The sequence below is a fragment of the Carcharodon carcharias genome, chromosome 5 (genome assembly GCF_017639515.1).
Source record: "Carcharodon carcharias isolate sCarCar2 chromosome 5, sCarCar2.pri, whole genome shotgun sequence".
Lineage (NCBI taxonomy): Eukaryota > Metazoa > Chordata > Chondrichthyes > Lamniformes > Lamnidae > Carcharodon > Carcharodon carcharias.
The window spans coordinates 73,799,549-73,823,848 of record NC_054471.1 but is presented as its reverse complement, the minus strand read 5'-3'; the positions used below and the strand labels follow the sequence as shown (position 1 = coordinate 73,823,848).

At 43.1% G+C, this 24,300-nt stretch overlaps 1 protein-coding gene across 1 annotated transcript in view; it reads left to right on the top strand.

Moving 5' to 3' along the window:
* Nucleotides 1-696: 696 nt before the first annotated feature.
* The window catches only part of lats1 (large tumor suppressor kinase 1), a 42,821-nt gene continuing 19,217 nt past the window's right edge, over nt 697-24,300 (top strand). The window contains exons 1-4 of the mRNA XM_041188199.1: nt 697-779; nt 3,106-3,617; nt 10,151-10,301; nt 16,679-18,267. Of these exons, the coding sequence (XP_041044133.1) occupies nt 3,225-3,617; nt 10,151-10,301; nt 16,679-18,267 (2,133 nt within the window). The 5' untranslated portion in view covers nt 697-779; nt 3,106-3,224. The remainder of the gene's footprint in view (nt 780-3,105; nt 3,618-10,150; nt 10,302-16,678; nt 18,268-24,300) is intronic.

Below are 24,300 nucleotides of genomic sequence, written 5' to 3'. Positions count from 1 at the left end.
ACCATCTCCAACAAGGGAGAATCTAACCATCAACCTTTGACATTCAATGGCATTACCATTACTGAATCCCCTACTATCAACATCCTCGGGGTTACCATTGAATAGAAACTGAACTGGACTAGCCATATAAATACTGTGGTTACAAGAGCAAGTTAGAGGCTAGGAGGCACCATTCGCAACTCCTCAGATATTGAAGCAATCCATGTCCAAATGCTGCAAGACCTGGACAATATCCAGGCTTCCTTACAGCCAATGAAATACTTTTGAAAAGTAATCACTGCTGTAATGTAGGAAACGTGACAGATAATTTGTGCACAGCAATGTCCCAAAAACAGCAATGTGATAATGACAAGATCATCTGGCTTATTGAGTTTGGTTGAGGATTAAATATTGGCCATTACACCAGGAGGAACTGCACTGTTCTTCCTCGAATAGTGCCATGGGATCTTACAAATTCTGGCAGAGCTAACAGGGCTTTCGTTCACCGTCTTACCTGCTTTGCACTGAACTCAGAATTCCCCCAGTATTATTCGGGGATATGTAAGACACAGTGTAACCAGGTATGTGCAATGCTATAAATTTACCCAGGTGAATATGAATATGCACCAGCTCCCTTGATAGAGCTGGAGTTTGACCTGGCGGCAGTAACTCCTCCCGGCCTGAGGGGGCGCTGCACACACTGGCTGAAGCCTCGCCCTGTCCTGTGATCTCGCGAGAGGAGCTGAGTCCGAAGAGCGGAGTGGGTCCGAGAGGCCTTTGTGGGGCTTTGGTGTCTTGGGGTAGGTAGACCCGGGAGCGGCGGCCAAGGTAGGGGTGGGGGGAGGAGTAGACAGGGGTAACATTTGCCTTCCTACGCCCGGCCCGAGGACAGCGGGGAGCAGATCGCCGGATCCAGGGCTGGCGGCGCAACTGGCGATGAGTTGGCAAGAAGATCCGAGCCTAAAATGGCCGTGGGGCCTAAAGGTGGGATCACGGACAGGAGGGGACTAGAGCCCGGCCCTCCCGCCGCACGGTTGGAGTCCGGTCTCCTGCCGCAGGCCCGGAGCCTGGGCCCGGCCACCCATCGTGGACTGGAGACCCGGCCTCCCATTGCAAGCCCGGGGCCCCACTGCAGGTCCGGTGCCTAGAGCTTGGGCGTGCTGTAAACAGCCGGAGCGTGAATTACCTGGGGCGGGAATGATGCTGCCTCGTGAATTCTGTGATGGATTATAGGGCGGTAATTTGTGCTTTTAAGTTAACAAACGAATGTTACTGTGCTAATTAGTCCCCTGCTCAGCCCTCAGCGCTAGTTTCTTCCCTTTCAATAATTTATCCAATGCCCATTTGAAAGTTGTTATTGAATCTGTATCAGGCAGCGCATTCCAGATCACCATAACTCAGTGTAAATTACATCCCGCCCCCCATTTCTGCCTCTAGTTCTTTTGTCAATTACTTTAAATCTTCGTCTTCTAGTTGCCGTTTCTCCTGCCAGTGGAAACAGCTTCTCATTGAGTTTGGACCCTTTATGATGGTGCACACATCTGTTACATTTCTCTTACTTTCTCTGCTCTAATCACAGTATCTATACAGTGCAGAAGGAGGCCATTCGGCCCACAGAGTCTGCACTGGCTCTCTGAAAGAGCATCCCACCCAGTCCCTGCCTTTTCCCTGTAACCTTGCACATTATCTCTTTTCTGGTAGCGATCCTTTTGAATACCTCGATCAAACCTGCTTCCACCCTTTCAGGAAGTTTGTTCCAGACTCCAACCACCCTTTGGGTGTAAAATTTTTCCCCACGTCACATTTACTCCTTTTGCCAATTATTTTGAATCTGTGCCCCAAGGAAAGCATTCATACGACAACTCTTTCCACGTAACTGTAGTCCCTCAGTGACAGATATGAGTCTGAATCAGTGTTTAATGTTGTGATAATAGCCTTAAACCATTTTCCCAAAGATTTGGAAAAAGTAAACTTAAATCATTTGAGCAATTGTGTGAATGTTACCTTACTTTGCTTTGTATCTGATGGTATACAGTTTGCAACAAATGTACCTTTGCAGACAATAATCCACATTTCATAGCATAACGTGTGTGACAATCACAAAAGCCTTGTAATGAAAACACTGTAATACAGGTCGATTCCTAATGATTCTGAATAAGAATACTTTTTGTTACAACTGACTGTATGTGAGAAATAAGTGGGTTCTCTGTTTCCTGATGAAATTAAAGAACAGTGAGGGAACTTTGTATTTCATGTTAACATGTTTGCAAATGATGATTTCCCATATAATATTCATGTATAGATATGTTGAACAATGGTAAATGTTGCATGTTGTTCAAAAGTGGAAGAATATCGTTTTAGCATTTGAAATTCTTCCATGTTCTTAAGACTTTGTGGATTAATTGTGGATCTGCGTATGTGTTGGAAAGGCATTGCTAATGGAAATGTCTGCATATGTAGTTTGTTTATGTATAAAGACCACCCCCTTCCCCAGCCACATTGTACATTTGAGCAGCCAGAAATTATAACTGATTGCCTAATCATTCTGCATGTTATTCTCATAATATACTGCAAGCTGTGAATTGTCTAGAATTGCTTCCTTGCTAGTTGGTATATTACTGAACCCTGTGGATAACAATTGCTCCAGTGTAAGTCCCTCACCTGTGCTATATAAGTTGATCCTGGGAGAGACTGCAGACTTCACTTAGCTTCAGGGTCCTTGGGTTACATGGGAGGAAAAAAACAGCGTTTCTGCTCCCAATTTCAATTTAAGAACCATTGCTATAAAGTATGAGTATGTGGAATGGTGTGAACCCCCCCCCCCCCACACACACACACACACACACACACACACACACAAAACACAGGGTGGCGTATCAGGCTAATCAGGTAGGTTATCATTTGAGAGATCTTAAAACGTGCAATACTTTAGGTGAAGATGTGAACATTTGTGGCAGCTAGGAATTGTGATATATTTCTTTATAGAAGTGAGCTTGACTTTTTGGTTTTGCTTTTATTATTTGAATCTGTAATTCAGAAACTGTTACTGTTTTGTGTGGTAAACATTTGTATGATAATTTTATTTGAGGGTATCACTTAATGCCAATGCATTTTTTTTTGTTACAGCTAACTGGATCGTGCAAATACACAAATGAGCAGAACAACAACCTTGCAGCTGAGAGAATTGGATACCTAACACAAAAGCCAAGACCACCTGTCACCTGTTGGAATTTTGCTTAATGTAAATGAGCCAAGAGTGGTTGTTTTTTTCTGACACCTTCATGAAGAGGGGAGAGAAGCCTGATGGACATAGACAAATGAGGCCAAAAACATTCCCTGCCAGCAACTTTTCTGGGAGTAGTCGCCAGATGTTGCAGGAAATCAGAGAGAGTCTGAGGCATTTACCCAAACCATCAGGTGATGCTGGGAGTACTGATCAAAGTATGATGAAGCTGGGTGCAGAAGATTCAAGACAACAAGGCCGGAATGCTCTAAAATTTGTAACTCACCAAAAAGCCCTTCAGGAGATTCGGAATTCCTTGTTGCCATTTTCAAATGAGTACAGTTCGTCAGTCCGTGGATCCACCGATGTAAACAAGCAAATGTTACAAGATTTAGTAACTGCAGGGTTTGATGAGGTGAGATCTCTTTAAATTGGACACCATAAAATTCAATTCATTTAGGCTGTGCAAACTATATTGCAATTTCCTTACAGATTGCGAAATTCCATGTTAAAGCTTGCCAAATGGGCTAAGTCTTTGGAACAGTGACAGCATGCTAACAATGCATGCGTTATAAGTGCCAATTGTCCAGTAAGTTCAGGAGATTCAGAGATATGCCATGATTTATGGCCGATAAATGTCCTTCCGCTGCCATTAGGTCCCTACTTGAAGGCAAAGCTGTGGTGCCAGATGCAACTCTACTGGAATGATGTGTCTCCAGCATCCAGTGAAATTTGACTGAAGCAGCAACATCAGTCAAAGTAAACAGGGACAGCAGATCATGGAGGTTACATCCTCCTGTGACCTATCTAATCACAGTAAAAATTGCTACTGCAACATCCATGGTCTGCTTTCCCTGTTTACATGGTTTTTTTTAAATGTTGTGTTCTAGTTCTGGGAAAGTGAGGCAGTAGTTAACTCTATCCCTGCCCCGTTTTCACATGAAGTTTGGAGTGGTCCTTGTGCAGGTTAATTCAGGCCACAAAAAGTTCTTCTCTCCTGTTGGTGGAATAAGATCATTTCCACCATGGAATGTTGCTATGTGCGTGTTTGGGTGCTGATAACAGTCCAAGCTGATCCAGTTCAAAATGTTAACAACCCTTCCAAGCAGCTTTTAATTAGGGTATATTGAAAAGTTGATAATTTAATTACCTCTGCCACTGAAGATGGGTGAAGGTAATATTTTTGCCCCATTAGTCTGTTTGTCAGCCAACTATATATCTCAAAAACTAATGGGCAGATTTCAACAAAACTTGGTATACAGGGCATAGCCCAAAGAAGAAGTGATTAGTTTTTGGCGAAGGCGTGGATCCAGTTCCTGGAATATTTTTTAAAGGATCCATTAACATTGAGAGATAGGGCAAATTGACTTTATTAAAAATGTTGTGGGTTGTTTTATTTAGAATGTTATTGATTGTCTCAGCTGCTGCAGTACAAATTGTCACAGCTGTCAAAGTAGGAGCAGAGTTTTCAGAGCAGGTTGTTGGGTGTGGATTGCCCTGAAGCCTCCTCAATGAGATGGAGGTGTTTAATAAAAAGATTTCTTCTTTCAGCTTTGTAGTTAGAGCGTCAACCAGGCAGGAAAAAGCCTCAAGGAAGGGCTGCATATTTGTAATAATGTTGAGTTAACACAGTGTGGTGGAGATATGTGCTCTTACTGGGTGCCCTCTTCACCTGTTGGACTTATAATCAAGATCACTGGTGTTCTAATTTATTTGATCTGTGGAACAGATTGATGTTGTATTGCAGTAAAACACAAATGTACTGTTATTTCTTATTTGTCTGAGGGTGTGCAAGTGTTAAAATTGTTTCTTTAAAGAGCTGGGCTTTATTCAGTATGACAGCAACCTGTTAGTGTGGAACATCCTGAATGCGTGTTTAACCAGGAGCTAGGATAATGGGTTGACCTTCGTAATAATTGACAGTATGTTCAATTGCAAATCTTGCTAGTAGTTTTGATTCAGTTGTGAAAAGGCATAAAACTTGTAAAACATTGAGATTTTTTCTTTAAACCCTTGGAAGGATTTGTGTTTCATTTATGATTTTGCAATCACATTAGCTTATGAGGTGATTGGAAGTCATTGAGCGCACCCCAGCACTGTTTGCATCTTTAATGCTAGAATGAGTTTTCGGTCAGCATTGAGGATTGGCAGAACAGACAAGCAGTTGTTGCAAATAGTCACGCCTGGCTGACTTGGGAGGAGTGGGTCTCATTCAAAGTGGTAACTTTGGTGACTTGGCAAGCCAATCCTTGATGTAGCCGAAGGTGATTCCAAAGTTGGTCTTTGTCTCGATCCCTTTTTGTGGAAGTTGGTGTATACTAGAAGGAAAAGGATCTTGCTTTTTAGTCCGGCAGAGACAGCTGAGAGAGGCTCCAAGCTGAGACATTATTGCATACAGCCTACAAGACAATGGGTAAGTACCACTTTGTTCATCAACTGTCATCTTGTGTATAATGTTACGACCAGGTTAGGAGGGGTCAATTGGCTTCCCTCTTTTCCTTCTCCTCATTCGACAACACAGGTTTTTGTTTAAATGGATATACTTGGCAATTCAGTGAGTGTTTAACAGTTTGCATGCTGTGATCATATAAGACACAATCAGGCAGGTTTTCTTGTGTTTTAACAAAGAAAAGAGAATATCTTTTATTGTCCTTGACTCAGTCTAAGTAAAATAATAAAATACACTCCAGCTTTAGTGTGTGCACGCACACTCAAAGTTTGCACACACACAAATGGATTACAAAGTAAGCAAGGATAGATTAAGGAAGTTAAAATCCAGTAAAGTTCAACGGGTATACAGTTTGTGGAGATTGGTAACTTGGCTGGCTTCAAGCTGAATTTGGTTGTCCTGCTTTCACTCGATAGTCCTGATGCTTCAAGATTCGAGGTGATTTAAAGATGCAGATAGATGATTTACTTATTCTTCAGGAGACAGTAGTGTTGGATTGAATCTTTTTCAAAAAGTTCTGTCTGTGGCACCTGAGGTTAGTCACAATCAACAGACAGGGTTCAAAAGCTTGTAAGTTGGGTAGAGAGAGAAAGAGGAAGAGAATGACAAGTGATGCTGAACTTTTGAGAATACCTACAGCGAGCCCATGAATTTCTAACTAATTGAGCCGTAACTTTTGAGCCTCCAGAGCATTGTAACTGGGGGTACCCCAAAGGTATGCAGCGGACACCCCCAGCCGCCATGCCCCCCCCCAAAAAAAAAGCTGGAGATTCCATGGCAGTTACTTGAGAAGTGCAAACGTCCCTTGGGCAATTGTCCTGCACTGGGAGCCATCTGAAAATGTGATTTAAATTGCAAACTTTGGATAGTTCCAACTGTGTTGAATCAACAATCACCTAGAAAAAGTTAGAAGGATTAAAACCACTTTTAACTTGTGGATCTGTACAGTAGTTACCCATAATGACCTCCTCACAGTAACCCCCCACCCCGAACTCCCAACTACCCCACCCTCCCTCACGGGGGCTCCCCTCCCCCACAAAGCACAAAAAACCCTCAGGACCGACCCCCCCCCCCACCCCACCCGGCATGATAGAAGTGTTCCTCCTGCTCCTGGAACACACCCCCCCCCCCCACCCCCCACCCGCCGCACACACACACGCACGACCTCAACCCCCGGGCCAATCCAAGGCCTGACCTGAGACCCTCCCCCCACCCTATCCCTTAAAAAATGGGGACATGGCCTCCTTACATCTGACTGAGCTGCCTTCAACACTAGGCCCTGGGGACACGCTGCACTGCACAGATCTTGCCCGGCTGAAGTCGGAAGGTCGGACGAGATAGGATCGATAAAGAATTTCAGGTAAGAAAGTAAGAGCAGAAAGGCAATCCAACTCTGCCGTTCCGCCAAAGTTCAGGCCCATTTAAGATTTGAATAGAACTAAAGATTATTGAATCCTGTTGAGCACTGGCTACAGGTCAGCTAATAGATGAATTTTAAAAAGACTATGATCATCAAGATTAGTTAACATTGCCTTTATTTCAAAAATTATGAAGCACGGTAGAATATTGATAATCCAACTCATCTATCCACTTTTTTGTATTAAGAACATAGAACAAGGGGAGGCTATGCAGTCCTTGAGCCTGTTCTACCATGCAATTAAAAAATGACTGATCTGTTTCCATGTCTTAACTCCTTTTACTCGGATTTGATCCATATTCCTTGATACCATTATCCAACAGATCTATCGATCTTGGCCGTGAAAATTTGAATTAACTCAGCATTCAGAGCCTTCTGGAAGAGAGTTATACTTTTCCACTCCCCTTCTTGTGAAAAAAGTATTTCCTGATTTCACACCTAAATGGCCTATGTTTCATTTTAAGATTGTGCCCCTTTGTTTTAGTGTTCCCCCACCAGGAGAAATAGTTTCTCTGTTCCTTCATACCCTCTTAACCTTTTATCACCCACACAATCTCTTGGCCATTGTAGATTAACCCATGCTTCAATTTTGTAAATTCTGCTTGATTTTTCTTTTAGTATTTTCAAAATCTCATTTTAATTTCTGCACTAATTTAAGGAACTCCAGAAAATCTCTACCCTAATCATCTATTGGAACAGTTGCTATTTTTTGTGCATTCTTTGCTAAATTTTCAGTTGGGTTTATCTGGGTTAGTTTTTTTTAAATCAAATTGAAATAGCTTTTTCCAGTCTGACCGTTTCCATGCCCTCACTTTTTTCAATTTTTATTTCATTAGTTTGTTATGGTCAGTGTTTCCTACATATTTGGCATCCTTCCAGGTCCTACTTGCTCCACTTCATTCTCTAGGATTGGATCCTGTACTACCTAACTCCTTGTTCATTGAACATATACTTTATCTAAAATGAAGCTCTGGACAGATTGCAGAAATCTCTCCAATTTTCCACTTACATTACTTTTGTTCAAATCTATTTTTGGATAATAAAAGTTAGAATCGGCAGATCCTTTCTGATCAATGTTGGCATTCTGAGGAGGTGATGTTCAGCACTGACATTGGAAAACCCCATTGTATCAAATACTTGAAATTCCACAAACCTGTATCAAAGTTCCACAAGAAAGGTGGCTCCATAACAAAGCATTGTTGGCGATACCCAGCAGTGGATAAGAATTTGGTCCCTTGTTTCTCATCTGCCAATGATCAGGATTCAGAAACAGAAGTTGATCAAATTTTCAGTTGATACTAAACTAGGGGCAGTAAATTCTTACAAGCCAGCTAAGGAATTAACAAATAATCGAGATTTTGTTTGTGAGTGGGCAGGACCAGTGGTGGGTGAAATTCAATATGGGCAACAGCAAGGTGTTACAGACGGCAAGAAAATGTTGTGGAGAGCAAGCATAAGTAGTTGAAGGAGATCTGGGTGTGTAGATACAACACTGTCTATGTCTAGTCATGACAAAGCAACAGTTCATAGCATCATTACATTACAGAAGGAGGCATTTAGTCTATCAAGTCTCTGCCGACTTGCCGTAGAGCAATTCTGTCAGTCCCGTTCCTCTGCTCTATCCCTGTAGCCCTGCAAGTTTATTTTCTTCAAATACCCATCTAATTTACCTTTGAAATCGTTGATCATTGTTTCCGCCACCCTCATAGGCAGAGAGTTCCAGGTCATTACCACTCAGTACATAAACAAAGTTCTTCCTCATATCCCAACCCTGCATCTTTTACCCAATCTTAAATCTGTTTCTCCCATCTTGTGCTGTTTTTTTTTGTCTCCCTCATCTGAACCTGTCATGCTTTTGAACACCTCTATTAAATCTCCCCTTAAAACCCTTTGCTCTAAGGGGAGCAACCCCAACTTCTTGAACCTTACCTTGTAACTAATATCCCTAATCCTGGAAGCATTTTGGTAAATCTCCTCTGTGTCCTCTCAAGGGCCTCACATCCTTCCTAAAATGTGGTGACCAGCTTGGGACACGGTGCTCCAGTTGTAGCCTAACAGGGGTTTTATATAGGTTCAGCATAACGTCACTGCTTTTTTACTTAATATCTCTATTTATGAAGCCCAAGATCCCATATCTAATTACTTTCTCAACATGTCCCATCACCTTCAAAGATCTGTGCACAGGTCCCAAAGAAAAATGAACTTATTCTTATAACGCTGTAAGTTCTTGGAATGTAACAAAGCACTTCACATTGTGTTTTTTTTTTGATGTATTCACATGTAGGCAAATGGGCACAGCAAAGCAAATTAATGCTGGACTATGTTGCCAAATCAGTGGAGTATATGCCTGAGGCTGCCAGTGTGGTTAGGCCACACCTTCAATCTTAGTGTTCAGTTCTGGTTGCTGAAGCATGAGAGATAAATCTGAGCCCTAGAAGCAGTGCAGATCAGGACAATGAGGCCAATCCCTACTGTCTGAGACCTGAGTGACGATGAAAAATAAATCTTCAATTTGAGAAATGAATGGGAAGGAACCTCATAGTGTTAAATACTACACTGAACAGAATAGCAATTGTTAACTCCTGAGTAGTGTTTCAAAACCAAACCTAAACATGACTGCAGAGTAAGGGATACAAGCATGAACTGGTAAAGGGAAAAAAAACCCCAGGAAGCAGTTCTTTACACAGGGCTTAATTTTTGCACTGGTCTCCAGGTAGTAGAATGGTGGCAAAAACATGAGGCTATATTTTGGGGCAGGGGGAGGGGTGGTGATACTATTGGTTTCTATCGAAGGGTGATAATAAGGGCTAAATGGTCTCCCACACCTGTACTTTGTAGTTCTTTCTGCTTTAGTGGGAGGGCAAACTCAATTTATTTAAAACTGCCCTTTAAGAGAACCTTGATCACTGCTGTTGACTGTTTTGATATACTTCTTATTCCTTACATCCATGGATGCATTTTAAAAATGTATTGATAAAATCACTAGCGATGTAGTGTTTACTGGTTTTATTATCAATACAAAACAAAGCAGTTTTAGATGAAATGTGTGCTTCACCAACTGCATTTATTTGATAATTTCTAGGACATGGTAGTTCGAGCTCTCAAGCAGACCTACAGCCGCAGTATAGAGGCTGCAATTGAATACATCAGTAAGATGAGCTACCAGGATACACGGCGAGAGCAGATGGTCGCTGCAGCTGCAAGACCAGTGAATGCAAGTGTGAAAGCATCAGGTATACATAGCTGAAACATTATGTCACCTCTAACTCAGTTAGAGGTATACTTTGTGCCTCTGTCACTGGTTCCTTTCACAAACTTGATTATTAGTTCTTGTTATGGTAGTAGCATCCTTTTGTATGTGTCTGATTTTTAAGGGGCCACCATGATTAGGCCTTACATTTGTACCGCTTGTCAAAACTTGACTTTTTACATTGTAGGGGTGTTTATTGGTGTTTCCACTGCTTTGAGTTTTCACATCACCGTTGGCATTTATTTTACTGTGTTATTGTAAGAACAGTTCCCTTTCATATTTGGTTCTGTGCATTTCTACAGATAATTTTGGCCTCAAGCATCTTGTTGAAAGCCCAGTTGTAGCTTCAGCATTAGTGCTGTGCTGCAAATACTGTACAACATTACCCAGCTTTATTTTGGTCCTCTCAATGTATTAGTATACTTGAACCATACAGGAGACTGTATGGAAGTCGAGAGACTAGTTTTTTGAGTGCTACTCTGGACTTGGCATGTATATAATTATCTAGACACCTATTGGCCAATTATGTTCTAAAATGACCCAATCCAGCAGTTGAAAGTGAAGATGCATTTTACTGTTGTGAAATTCTTGTTTGCCTCCCCACTTTCTACTCTTTCATCTTATTATTTTACTGAAGTTATCCTGCTGAAGTTAGCACTCAGTCTTTTACAGGATGTGGGTATCACTGGCTAGGCCAGCATTTGTTAATGCTGCCCATCCCTCATTACCTTGAGAAGGTGGTGGTGAGCCACCATCTTGAACTGCTGCAGTCTGTGTGCTGTAGGTATACCAATAGTGCTATTAGGAAGGGGGTTCCAGGATTTTGACCCAATGACAGTGAAGGAATGGCATTATAGTTCCAAGTCAGGATGGTGTGTGACTTGGAGGGGAACTTGCAGTTGTGATGTTCCCATGTGTCTGCAGCCCTTGTCCTTCTAGATGGCAGAGGTTCTGGGTTTGAAAGGTGCTGTCAAAGGAGCCTTGGTGCACTTTTGCAGTGCAACTTGCAATATAGTACATGCTGCTGCCACTGTGTGTTGTGGAAGAAGTGAATGTTTAAGATGGTGGCTGGGGTGCCAATCAAGCAGACTGTTTTGTCCTACATGTTGTCAAGCGTCTTAAGTGTTGTTGGAACTGCACTCATCTAGGCAAGTGAAGAGTATTCCAACATAATCCTGACGTGTGCCTTGTATGTGGTGGACAGACTTCAAGGAGTCAGGAGGTGAGTTACTTGCTGCAGAATTTCCAGCCTCTGACCTGCTCTTGTAGCCTCAGTATTTATTTGGTTGATCTAGTTCAGTTTCTGGCTAGTGATAACCCCCAGGATATTGATAGTGGGTGACTTAGCAATGGTAATGACATTGAAGGTCAAGGGGAGATTGTTAGATTCTCTCTTGTTGGAGATGGTCATTTCCTGGCACTTGGATAGCGTGAATGTTACTTGTCACTTACCAGCCCAAGGCTGAATGTGGTCCAGGTCTTGCTGCATATAAACATGGACTACTTCAGTATCTGAGGAGTTGCAAATGGTGCTGAGTGTTGTGAAATCATCCATGAACATTGCCACTTCTGACCTTATCATGGAGGGAAGGTCATTAATGAAGATGTTTGGGCATAGGACACTACCCTGAGGAACCTCTGCAGTGATGTCCTGGGACTCAGATGATTGACCTCCAACAACCACAATCTTATCCCTTTGTGCTAGGTATGACTCCCAACCAGTGTAGAGTTTTCCCCCTGATTCCCATTGACTTCAGTTCTGCATGTAAAGATGAGTCTGAGCATGTAGGAGGTAGGAGTCGATCCTTTCCTTCCATGGAATAAGTGGATATCCTGTGATTTATACAAAGTTTATTTGTTTATGAGGTAGGTTGAGCTGTGGAGGAGAGCACTCAGTGGGAGGGAGATGTAACTACATACATTTGATCTTGGGCCAATTGACTTTTGTCTATCTGTCTGTTTTAAGTACTTATTTATTTCAAAATAGCTATTTATGCACAGTTATTGGAGTGACGGAGTGGGTTAGCCTCATTAACTTGTTTGAATTTTACCTAGCATTTGAAGGCCTCCCTCCCCTTTGTCCGTACCTCTGGTAGCTCAGCACAAATGCTGTCCTCCGGCAGGTACAAAGTCTGCTTCCTGATGGGCGTGCATACACTGCACTAAACTGTTAATGATCAGGGTAGCTTGGGTGGAGTTAGGAATGTTCACTCCACAGAGACTGAATGGTTTAATGATCTGTAAACAGAACATAAAAGGAGTAAGCCATTCAACTCTCAAGCTGAACTGTATCTTAATTCACTCTACCAGCCTTGGTTCTGTAACCTTAATACCCTTACCTAGAAATTTTCAAAGAATCTGCTCTGTATTCCCAGCATTGTGTTTCCAATTAATATTTCTAGGATTTGCATTTTTTAAGCTTTATACACATCAGGTATTACCTGCTACTTAACACTGAGCTGTTTCCATTCTATAGCTGTAGAAAAGTTAGGAGTGAGAGCTAGGTTGTTCCCAGGCATTTACTGTAAACAGCTTAGCAGCACTTTGGGGCTAAGCACAATTAGTTGCTTTTAAACGTTGACTCTACATTTTACCAGGCAAACATATTTTTGTTCAATATTTTAAAAATAATTCTTATTAATATCCCAAAACCTGGTAAGCTTTGCGACAGAGTTTAAATTCTCATGCAACAGAATTGGTGGTTGGCACAGAAGTTGTCTGTGAGTTGGGTGGAATTCTACAGGACCTACTCTAAAAGTTGAGCACAAGCTAGCAATCTTCGCAGACAATCTTCGGCCAGAAGTGCCAAATGGATGACCCATCTTTGCCTTCTCCAGAGGTCCCTGGCATCATAGATGCCAGTCTTCAGCCAATTCGATTCATTCGACGTGATATCGAGAAACTGTTGAAAGCACTGGATACTGCATGGGCTATGGGCCTTGACATTACTCTGGCAATATTACTGAAGATTTGTGCTCCAGAACTTGCCGCACCCCTAGCCAAGATGTTCCAGTACAGCTGCAACACTGGCAACTACCTGGCAATGTGGAAAAATGCCCAGGTATGTCCTGTTCACAAAAAGCTGGACAAACCCAACCCGGCCAATTACTGTCCCATCATTCTACACTTGATCATGAGTGAAGGAAGGAATCATCAACAGTGCTATCAAGCAGCACTTGCTTAGCAATACCTGCTCACTGACGCTCAGTTTCGGTTCCGCCAGGGTCACTCAGCTCCTGACCTCGTTACAGCCTTGGCTCAACGTGGACAAAAGAGCTGAACTCCAGGGTGAAGTGAGAGTTAATACCCTTGACATCAAAGCAGCATTTGCTGGAGTATGGCATCAAGGAGCGCTAGCAAAACTGAGTCAATGGGAATCAGGGGGGGAACCCTCTACTGGTTGAAATGATATGTGGCACAAAGGAAGGTGGTTGTTGGAGGTCAATCATCTTAGTTCCAGGACATCACTGCAGGAGTTCCTCAGTAGTGTCCTAGGCACAACCATCTTCAGCTGCTTCATCAATGACCTTCCTTCCATCATAAGGTCAGAAGTGGGGATGTTTGCTATGATTGTGCAATGTTCAGCACCATTCATGACTCTTCGGAAACTGAAGCAGTCCATGTCCAAATGCAGCAAGTCCAGGCTTGGCCTGACAAGTGGCAAGAAACATTCACGCCAAACAAGTGCCAGGCAATGACCATCTCCAACAAGAGAGAATCTTAACCATCGCCCCTTGACATTCAATGGCATTACCATCGCTGAATCCCTCACTATCAATATCCTGGGGGTTACCATTGACCAGAAATTGAACTGGACTAGCCATATAAATATTGTGGCTACAAGAACAGGTCAGAGGCTAGGAATCCTGTGGTGAGTAACTCAGCTCCTGACAAGGCGCAAGTCAGGAGTGTGATGGAATACTCCCCACTTGCCTGGATGAGTACAGCTCCAACAACACTCAAGAAGCTTGACGCCGTCCAGGACAAAGCAGCCTGCTTGATTGGCACTCCATCCACAAATATTCACTCCTTCCACTAATGATGCACAATGGCAGTAGTGTGTACCACCTACAAGATACACTGCAAGAATGCACCAAGGGTCCTTAGGCAGCATCTTCTAAACCCATGACTGCTAACATCTAGTTCAGGCTTGTCCAACCTTTTCGCTTGGGGGGGCCGCGTATCAAAATGTTTCTCACTTAAGGGGCTGGTGAGCAAATTTCAGAAGGATAAACTTTGGCACAACAATAAAGATTTCAATTATTTCAAAATAAAACTGAGGTATGTAAAGAAACACCTTGCTGAGCAAAGAAATGAGTAATAGAGTGAGAGTGCATGCGTGTTGGGATCACCCCCAGCCTCAGGCTGCTCACTCACTCACCCTTGACCTCGGAGAGACTGGATGAAAGTGCATGATGGTGTGTTAGGGTGAATGAGAGCCTTTATACTGGGAGTGAGACAGACTTATGGAGACACTCTGCACCCGTACACACACTCCCCTCACACTGACTCTCTCACAGAGCCCGCCCACACACTCTCAACCCTCCCCACACTCTCACACATACCCCCCCCAACCCCACACACACACACTCAAACCTCCCCCAACACACACACTCAGCACACACCCTCCCCCACCCATGCGCATGCACCCACCTCGACCTGCGCTTGCACGCACCTTCACCGCACCTCCACCACCTGTACTCGTGCACACCCTCCCCATTGCACACATCATCCCCCGCCCTGGCGCCCTCCCCCTCGGGCGTGCACTCCCCCGCCCACGCGTGACCTTTACCACCTGCATACACGCCCCCTCTGCTGCCCTAGCGCGCCACTCCACCACCTGCGCTCACGTGTGTCTGCCGCTGCGCCCAAGCGTGCCCTCCACCACCTACACTCGCCTGTGTCTGCTGCTGTGCCCGCCCCTGCCCTCCCTTTGGGCGCGCCATCCCCCGCCTGTGTGTGCTGTCACCTGCCTGCGTGCGGCCTGCATCACCTGCGCTTGCACGCATCCGCCCCAACAGCCCGCCTGCCTGGGCCCCACTTGATCTTGCCTATGTCCCATTCTGGCTGCCTCACAACTTGAGCCTAGGCACAGCACCTCCGCTCCCTGGGCCACACTACATCGACCCCGAAATCTCTGCTGCTCTTGTTCGCTGCTCTTCCAGTCAATGTTTCCTTCTCTCCCACGTTTGCTGCTGATAGACTTGCTAGTGAGCCTCTTAGCAATGTACATGGGAGAGAAATGGCCTGTGATTGGGGGAGCAGTTCCTTGCAGAATCTTTCATTCAAACTTAGCTGTTTGATCGGCATTTTGAAAACAAGATCCGGTGGGGGGACCACATAGAGGGACTCTGTACGTTGGAAGCCTGATCAGTAAGGACAAGGGCAGCAGAAACCAGGGAACAACTCCACCTCGAAGTTCTCCTTCAAGCCACTCGCCATCCTGACTTGGAAATATATTTCCGTTCCTTCACTGTCACTGAGTCAAAACCCTGGAACTCCCTCCCTAACAGTACTATGGGTGTACAAACATCACATGGACTGCAGAATGAATGTGTCATTCTCTGCAAAGTGTCATCTAATTTTAGAAAACTAAATCTTGTTTGAGTTATTGATGTTACTTTGCAGTGATGTTACAAGGGCAATTAGGGATGGACAATAAATGTTGCCTAGCCAGTGACGTCCACATCCTATGACTGAATAAAAATACACTTGCATCTATACAGTACCTTTAAAACAGTTTAAAAAAATATACAAGGCACTTCGCAGGAGCATTAACAATGTTTAACACCAAACCACACAAGGAAATGTCAGGACAGGCAAGCAAAAGCTATATCAAAGATGTAGGTCACTTTTAAGGAGGAGGAGAGAGGTTGCGATGTTTGCAGGGGAGGGGAAGGTGGTGGAATTCCAGAGTGTAGGACATAGTAGCTGAAGGAGTGGTCATCAGTGGTGGAGCAATGGAAATTGGGGATTCATGGGGGTCAGAATTGCAGGAGCGCAATGCTCTCTAGGGTTGTAGGATTGGAGATTACAAAAATTGGGAGGAATGAGGACATTTATTTTAATAGCCAGAGCTTCACTCTGCAGCCGGCTGTACTGTGCATCTCTTTGGAATTCTTGATTTTGATATTTTCCAGTTGTGATTCCCTTCAGCTGGTGATCTGATATTCACCAAAGAATGTAGGCAATAAGTACATTACAATATTATGATATCAACTGACAATTTAATATGGGAGGAGTAATAATTGTTGAATGCATCATTCTCTCCAAAATGTTATCTAATTTTAAAAAACTAAATCTTGTTTGAGTTACCGATGTTACTTTACATTGTTTCATTTATGTCATCTTCCTAAACAGCATCGAACACTGTTCAGCAAACAATTAACAGGAGGCCAAGCTGGAAGGGTTCAAAAGAATCTTTGGTTGCGCAGCGACACGGTCCATCACTGATGGAAGGCGTGGGATATCGAGCAGACAGCCCAGTCTCCCAGGTAGAAATGGGTCGGCCGTTATCTTCAAGCTCTGGAATAACTGCATACACCCAGAGCCATCCGGGAAATGGACAGGGGCCTTTGGGAGCAGTGAACTCTCAGAGAGCGAATCCCCCACCACCACTTCCAGTGAGGAGTGTAACTCCACCACCGCCTCCACCCAGAGGGCAGACTCCTCCCCCACGTGGCACCACACCTCCCCCACCCTCTTGGGAGGGGAACCAGCAGCCAAAACGTTTCTCTGGAAACATGGAATACATGATCACGCGGATATCTCCTGTGCCACAAGGAGCCTGGCAGGATGGGTTCCCACCATCCAACCTCAGTGCTGCCTCTATGATGAATCCACCACCCCAAGGCCAGAGAGGGATTAGTCCTATCCCACTGGGGAGGCAACCTATTATCATGCAAAATGCCACCTGTAGTAAATACAACTACCCAGCAGGCCGAACAGGCCACCAGAACGGATCGGCACAACCAGACAGCTCAATAGCTGGGCACTTTGTGCAGCACCCAAGTGTTATGGGTGGAAACCCGGTCAATCGTCAGCCACCACCGTACCCACATTCTCAGTCTAGCCGACTAAGTCCTAGTGCCCTCCAAATGCAAGCTGGTGGAACTGCTGCTTCCACCTACAGCAACCTGAATGGAAACATTTCGCAGTCTGTCATGGTGCCGAACCGAAACAGCCAGAACATGGACCTTTATAACATCAGTGCATCTACGATTGCATCTTCATGGCCGCAGCCACCTCCATCTCAGCCCCAGTCTTCAAGTGGTGGCCCGGACATGCCTAACTGGCACCCTTCACAAAATCTGAATGCACCAGTACGGTCCAATTCCTTCAACAATCACCTTCTGTCCAGCCGGCAGCCTCATTCCAACTCCCAGCCGTCCGCCACCACCGTGACTGCCATTACTCCCGCCCCCATTCTGCAGCCTGTGAAGAGCATACGTGTTCAGAAACCCGAGCTGCAGACTGCGCTCGCTCCCACTCACCCTCCCTGGATGCAGCAGACTGGACCAGTTCCTGAGTGCCCTACTCTGGCTGAAGCTCCAAGTTATCAGCCTCCGCCTCCACCATACCCCAAGCACTTACTTCAGCAGAACCAGTCTGTGCCGCTGTATGATTCCGTAGCTAAAGCCAACAATGATGAGCACACAGTAAAGCAGCCCATATTACCAGTGCCTCAGAGCACAGAAGAGGATGAGCACGAGAAGCCCACTGAATACGGGGAACGGTTTGATGCTGCAGAGAAGGAAAAGAAACAGATTACGACATCACCTGTCCCGGTGCGGAAAAATAAAAAGGATGAGGAACGTAGAGAGTCACGGATTCAGATTTACTCCTCGCAAGCCTTCAAATTCTTCATGGAGCAGCACGTGGAGAATGTGCTCAAGTCTCATCAGCAGAGGTTGCATCGCAAAAAGCAGCTGGAAAATGAAATGTCGAGGGTAAGCTTCTCTTCATAAGGCACTTCCTCAACATAGAGCATCCATCAGACAGGTTCCCACCCTGTCCTTTTGTTTGCTGCCATTGCTTATGAGCAGGCAAGAGGATAGAAATGACCATACTGTTCACGGTTTCACACTTTCCATTTTTGTTTTCCTTGAGGCACACCTCTTGTAGCACGTCATTGACATGTAAATAGCCTCGGGCTTGAAAAGCTGACTAAGCGGCTAAGAAGCTAGATATGCAGGAAAATGAAAATTAAAGCATAACCTTATGAATTTTGATTTTTGCCCTATGTCTTGATGTTAGCCTCAGCTCAGAGATGGCACTCTTACCTCTTCATTCAAATGCTTGTAGTATCAAGCCCCACTGGAGACACTTGAGTACATCATGTGGGCTGCCACCTCAGTGGAGGGCTGTACTGAGTACAAGATCCCCTGGTATATTTGAAGAAGAGCAGGGGAGTTCTTCCTCATGTCCTGGTCATTATTCCTAAAACAACAACATTTTTTAAAAAAAGGTTATCTGATCATCATCTTATTGCTGTTTATGGGACTTTGTTGTTACATTTTCTATGTTACAACAGTGACTACACTTTAAAAATACTTAATTGGCTGTAAAGCACCTTGGGCCATCCTAAGAACGCAAGACCGTAAGAAATAGGAGCAGGAGTAGATCATATGGCCCATCGAGCCTGCTCAGCCATTCAGTGTGATCATGGCTGATCTTAGGCTTCAACTCCATTTTCCCACTTGCTCCCCAATGTATCCCTTAATTCACTGAAAAACCAGATATCTGTCTACCCCAGCCTCAAATGTATTCAACGATGGAGCAACCACAACCCTCTGGGGTAGAGAATTCCAAAGATTCATAACCCTTTGAATTAATTTCTCCTCATCTCAGTCCTAAATGATTGGCTCCTTATCATGAGACTATGCCCCCATGTTTTAGATTCCCCAACCGGTAGAAACAATTTCTGTCTACCCAATCAAACCCCCTCAGAAGTATGCAGGTATCAAAGAGATCCTCTTTCATTTTTCTAAAGTCCAGAGAATATGAGCCCAATTTACTTCGCCTTTCATCATAGTATAATCCACTTGTAGTGAGCCTTTCCTGAACCGTCTCCAGTTCAAGTATATCCTTTCTTAAATGTGGAAACCAAAACTGCACATATTCGAGATGTGGTCTCAGGAAAACCTTGTACAACTGTAGCAAGGCTTCTTTATTCTTGTTCTCCAGTCTGCTTGCAATAAAGACCAAGAAAGCCTTCCTAATTGCTTGCTGCACATGCATGCTAACTTCCTGCATTCCTTGTACAAATACACCCAAGTTTCTTTGAACATCAATACTTACACGTTTCACATCTTTTAAAAAAATATTCTGCTTTCTTATTCTTATGAGCAAAATGAATAACTTCATACTTCCCTACATTATATTCCGTGTGCCATTTTATTGCCCACCCATTTAATTTGTCTATATTTTCTTGCAGCCTCTCTATGCCCTCCCTACAGCTTACCATCAACACTTGGGGGTCACTTTAAAAATAAGGGGTTGCCCATTTTATACAGAGATGAGGAATTTTTTTTTCTCTGAGGGTCATGAGTCTTTGGAACTCTCTTCCTCAAAAGGCGGTGAAAGTAGAGTCTTCGATATTTTTAAAGCAAAGGTAGATAGATACTTGATAAGCAAGAGAGCGAAAAGAATATGGAGTGAGATTATAACCAATTTAGTCATGATCTTATTGAATGGTAGAGCAGGCTCAAGGGGCCAAGAGGCCTACTCCTAATTTGAATACTCACATCTTCCCACCTAGCTTCATATCATCAGCAAACTTTGATACATTACTCCTGATCTCTTCATCTCAGTCATTAATATAGATTGTAAATAGCTGAGGTCCCAGCACTGATCCTGCTATTCACTGTGTGACAAATTGAAAAAGTCGTGTTTACACCCACTCTCTGCTTTCTATCCATTAAGCAATCCTCTACCCATGTTCAAGTACTATCCCCAACTCCATGAGCCCTTATCTTACCTATTAACCTTTTGGGTGGCACCTTATCGAATGCCTTTTGGAAATCCAGGTATACGACATCTATTAGTTTCCCTTTATCTACCTTACTAGTTACATCCTCAGAAAAATTCTAAATTTGTCAAACAGGATTTCCCCTTAGTAAAACCATGTTGACTTGTTCGAATCTTACTATCCTTTACTAAGTGCATTTTCAGACTTCCTTAATAATAGATTCCAGCATTTTCCAAACAACTGATGTTGGCTAACCAACCTGTAGGTCACTGTTTTTTCTTTCCTTCCTTTCTTACTTGAAAAGTGGTATAACATTTTCTAGCTTCCAATCTAATGGGACCTTTCTGGAATCTCTGGAATTTTGGAACATCACAGCCACTGCCTCTACAACTATCTCTTTTTTAAAACTCTAGGGTATAGGCTATCAGGTCCCACGGATTTCTCAGATTTTGTCCCTCAAGTTTCATCAGTGCTTTTTCTCTGCTGATATTAATTTCCTCACTTTTTAGCTCCTAGTTTACCTGAGGTTGTGAAAGATGTTATAGGAATTCAGTTCATTCTTCCTGGGGTGCAGTGTATATGGTGGAATCTATCACAGCACTGAAATGTAAAGATGCCCTACTCTTAGGTAAAAGAATGAGAAAGCAAGCTGGCTCACCAGTGAGAGTTACAAACAAGATGATGCAGTGCAAAATAAATAGGAGAAGGAGAAAAGAGGAGCAATGAAAGATCGTCCTTTGTATAAACTAAACTGAAACTTAAAATGGAAGGATGTGATAAAATGAAGACCAGCGATACTGAATATAGAGAATGTAGTGAGAATATGTAAAGGGAGATTTGAAGGGTTAAAAGTGAAAATGGAAAGGCTTTTAAACGTTAGGCAAGCAAAAAATGTAGGTGCATCAGATGTTGCACCTAAGTGTAGTAAAGGAATTCTGAAAAAAAAATTAAGCAGAGCTCAAAGTGGATAGGTCACCAGGTACTGAGAGAAAAGACCCTAGACTGTTGAGATAATGTTGATAATCATGGCCACAATATTCAACCCACAGCTGTGTAATTTGTACCATTGGACTGGAGGGCAGCTGATATGACACTCTTGTTCATGATGGGAGAAAAGGATAAAGTTGTCATCCATGGTGGCAAGGATTTAGAATAATTCAAGATAAAATTAATGAGTATTTAGAATTGTATGGGTTAATCAAAGAGCAGCCATCATGAGTTTGTTAAATGCAAGTCATATTTGACCAAATATATACTTTTTTGAACGTGACAGAATAGATCCAGGGGATACAGTACATATGGTTTGCTATTGGGAGTGTTTGAAGCAGAGATTAATGCATCTTTAATGGAAAATCTGAGAAAGTATTTGAAGCAGAGGAAGGTACAGGCATGAGGTTTAAACTTCTAGCAAAGAGCTGGCAAAGACATAAAGGACCAAATGGACTTTTTCGTGCTGTTAACCTATTATGGTTAATCTTTTTTATTAAGACCATAAGGTGTAGGAGCAGAAGCAGACCATTTGGCCCATCGAGCCTGCTCTGCCATTCAATGAGATCATGACTGATCTGACAATCCTCAACTCCACTTTCCTGCCTTTTTCCCCATAGCCCTTGATTCCCTTACTGATTAAAGATCTGTCTATCTCAGCCTTGAATATACTTAATGACCCAGCCTCTACAGCCCTTTGCGATAAAGAAGTCCACAGATTGACTACCCTCTGAGAGAAGAAATTCCTACTCATCCTAAGTGAATGCCCCCTTACTCTGAGAGTAAGACTGTCCCACAAGGGAATGCAAACTCTCAGCTTCTGCCCTGTCAAGTGCCCTAAGAATCTTATATTTTTCAGTAAGGTCGCCTCTCATTCTTCTAAACTCCAATGAGTACAAACCCAACCTACTCAACCTCTCATCGTAAGAAAATCCTGCCTTGGCCAGGATCAACCTAGTGAACCTTCTCTGGACTGCCTCCAATGCCTTCTCTGGACCAAAGTTGTTCACAGTATTCTAGGTGTGGTCTAACTAGTGCCTTGTATAGTTTTAGCAAGACTTCCTATTTTTATACTCCCTTCCCTTTGAAATAAAGGCCAACATACCATTTGCCTTCCCTTTTACCTGCTGAACTTGTACGTTAACTTTTTGGGATTCATGCACAAGGACTCCCAAATCCCTCTGTGCTGCAGCTTTCTGCAGTCTTTCTTCATTTAAATAATATTCAGCTCCTCTATTCTTCCTGCCAAAGTGCATAACCTTACATTTTCCCACATTATATTCCATTTACCAGATTTTTGCCGCTCACTTAACCTGTCTATTTCCCTCTGTAGACTCTTCATGTCATCCTCAACACTTGCCTTCCCACCTATTTTTGTGTCATCTGCAAGCTTGGCAATAGTACATTCACTTCCCTCATCTATGTCTTTAATGTATATTGGAAATAATTGTGGCCCCAACACCGATCCCTGTGGCACTCCACTAGTTACAGGTTGCCATCTTAAAAATGTCCCCCCTTATCCCAAGTCTCTGTCTTCTTTTAGTTAGCCAATCCTCCATCCACACTAATATACTACCCCCAACTCTGTGGGCTCTTATCTTATTAAGTAGCCTTATGTGCTGTATCTTATCAAATGCCTTTTGGAAATCCAAATATATTACATCTATTGGTTCCCCTTTATCCTAGAATTCTTATCAAAGAATTCTAATAAATTTGTCAGGCATGATTTCCCCTTCATGAAACCATACTGACCCTGCATGATTATATTATGCGTTTCTAAGTGCTCTGCTATTACATGCTTTATAGTAGACTGTTAACATTTTCCCAATGACAGATGTTAAGCTAACTGGCCTATAGCTACCTGTTTTTTGTCTCCCTCCCTTTTTGAATAAGGGCGTTACACTGGCAGTTGTCCAAGCTTCTGGGACTTGTCCAGAATCTAAGAATTCTTGGAAGATTACCACTGCATCCACTATCTATGTAACTACTTCCTTTAATATCCTAGGATGCAACTCATCAGATCCAGGAGACTTATCGGCCTTTAGCCCCATTAGTTTCCCTAGTACTTTTTCTCTAGTGATAGTTATTGTATTTATTTCCTCCCCCTCTCTTTTGCCCCTTGATTTAGTAGTTTTGGAATGCTATTGGTGTCTTCTACTGTGAAGATTGAAACAAGGTATTTATTCAACTCCTCTGCCATTTCCTGGTTCCCCATTATTATTTCCCCAGCCTTGTTCTCTAAGAGTCCTATGTTCACTTTGGCCTCTCTCTTACTTTTTATATATTTGAAAATGCTCTTACTGTCCATTTTTATATTACTTGCTAGTTTACCTTCAATGTTTATTTTCTCCCTTGTTATTACTTTTTTTGGTCATCTTTTGTTGGTTTTCTAACTTTGCCAATCCTCTGGCTTACAACTAATCTTTGCCACATTGTATGTTTTACTTTCAATTTGATACTATCCTTAACTTCCTTGGTTAACCATGGAATGGTATCCCCTTCCCAGAATCCTCCTTCCTCACTGGGATATATTTTGCTGTGAGTCATAAACTATTTTCTTAAACAGCTGCCATTGTTCATCAACCGTCTTTTCTGCTAAAACCCTATCCCAGTCCACTCCAGCCAACTCTGTCCTCGTTCCTTTGTAATTACCCTTATTCAAGTTTAGCACAATTGTTTCTGACTCAAGTTTCTCATACTCAAACTGAATGCTAAATTCAACTATGTTACGGTCACTGTTTCCTAGGGGACTTTTTACTCTGAGATCATTTATTAAACCTGCCTCATTACACATTACCAGATCCAAAATAGCCTGATCCCTCGTTGGATCTACAACATATTATTCTAAGAAATTGTCCTAAATACACTCCATGAATTCTTGCTCATGGCTACCTCTGTCAATTTGATTTTCCCAATCTACATGAAGATTAAAGTCACCCATGATTAACGTACTGCCTTTTTTACATGCCTTTGTTATTTACTGATTTATTCTCTGTGCGACAGTATAGCCACGGTTAGGGGGCCT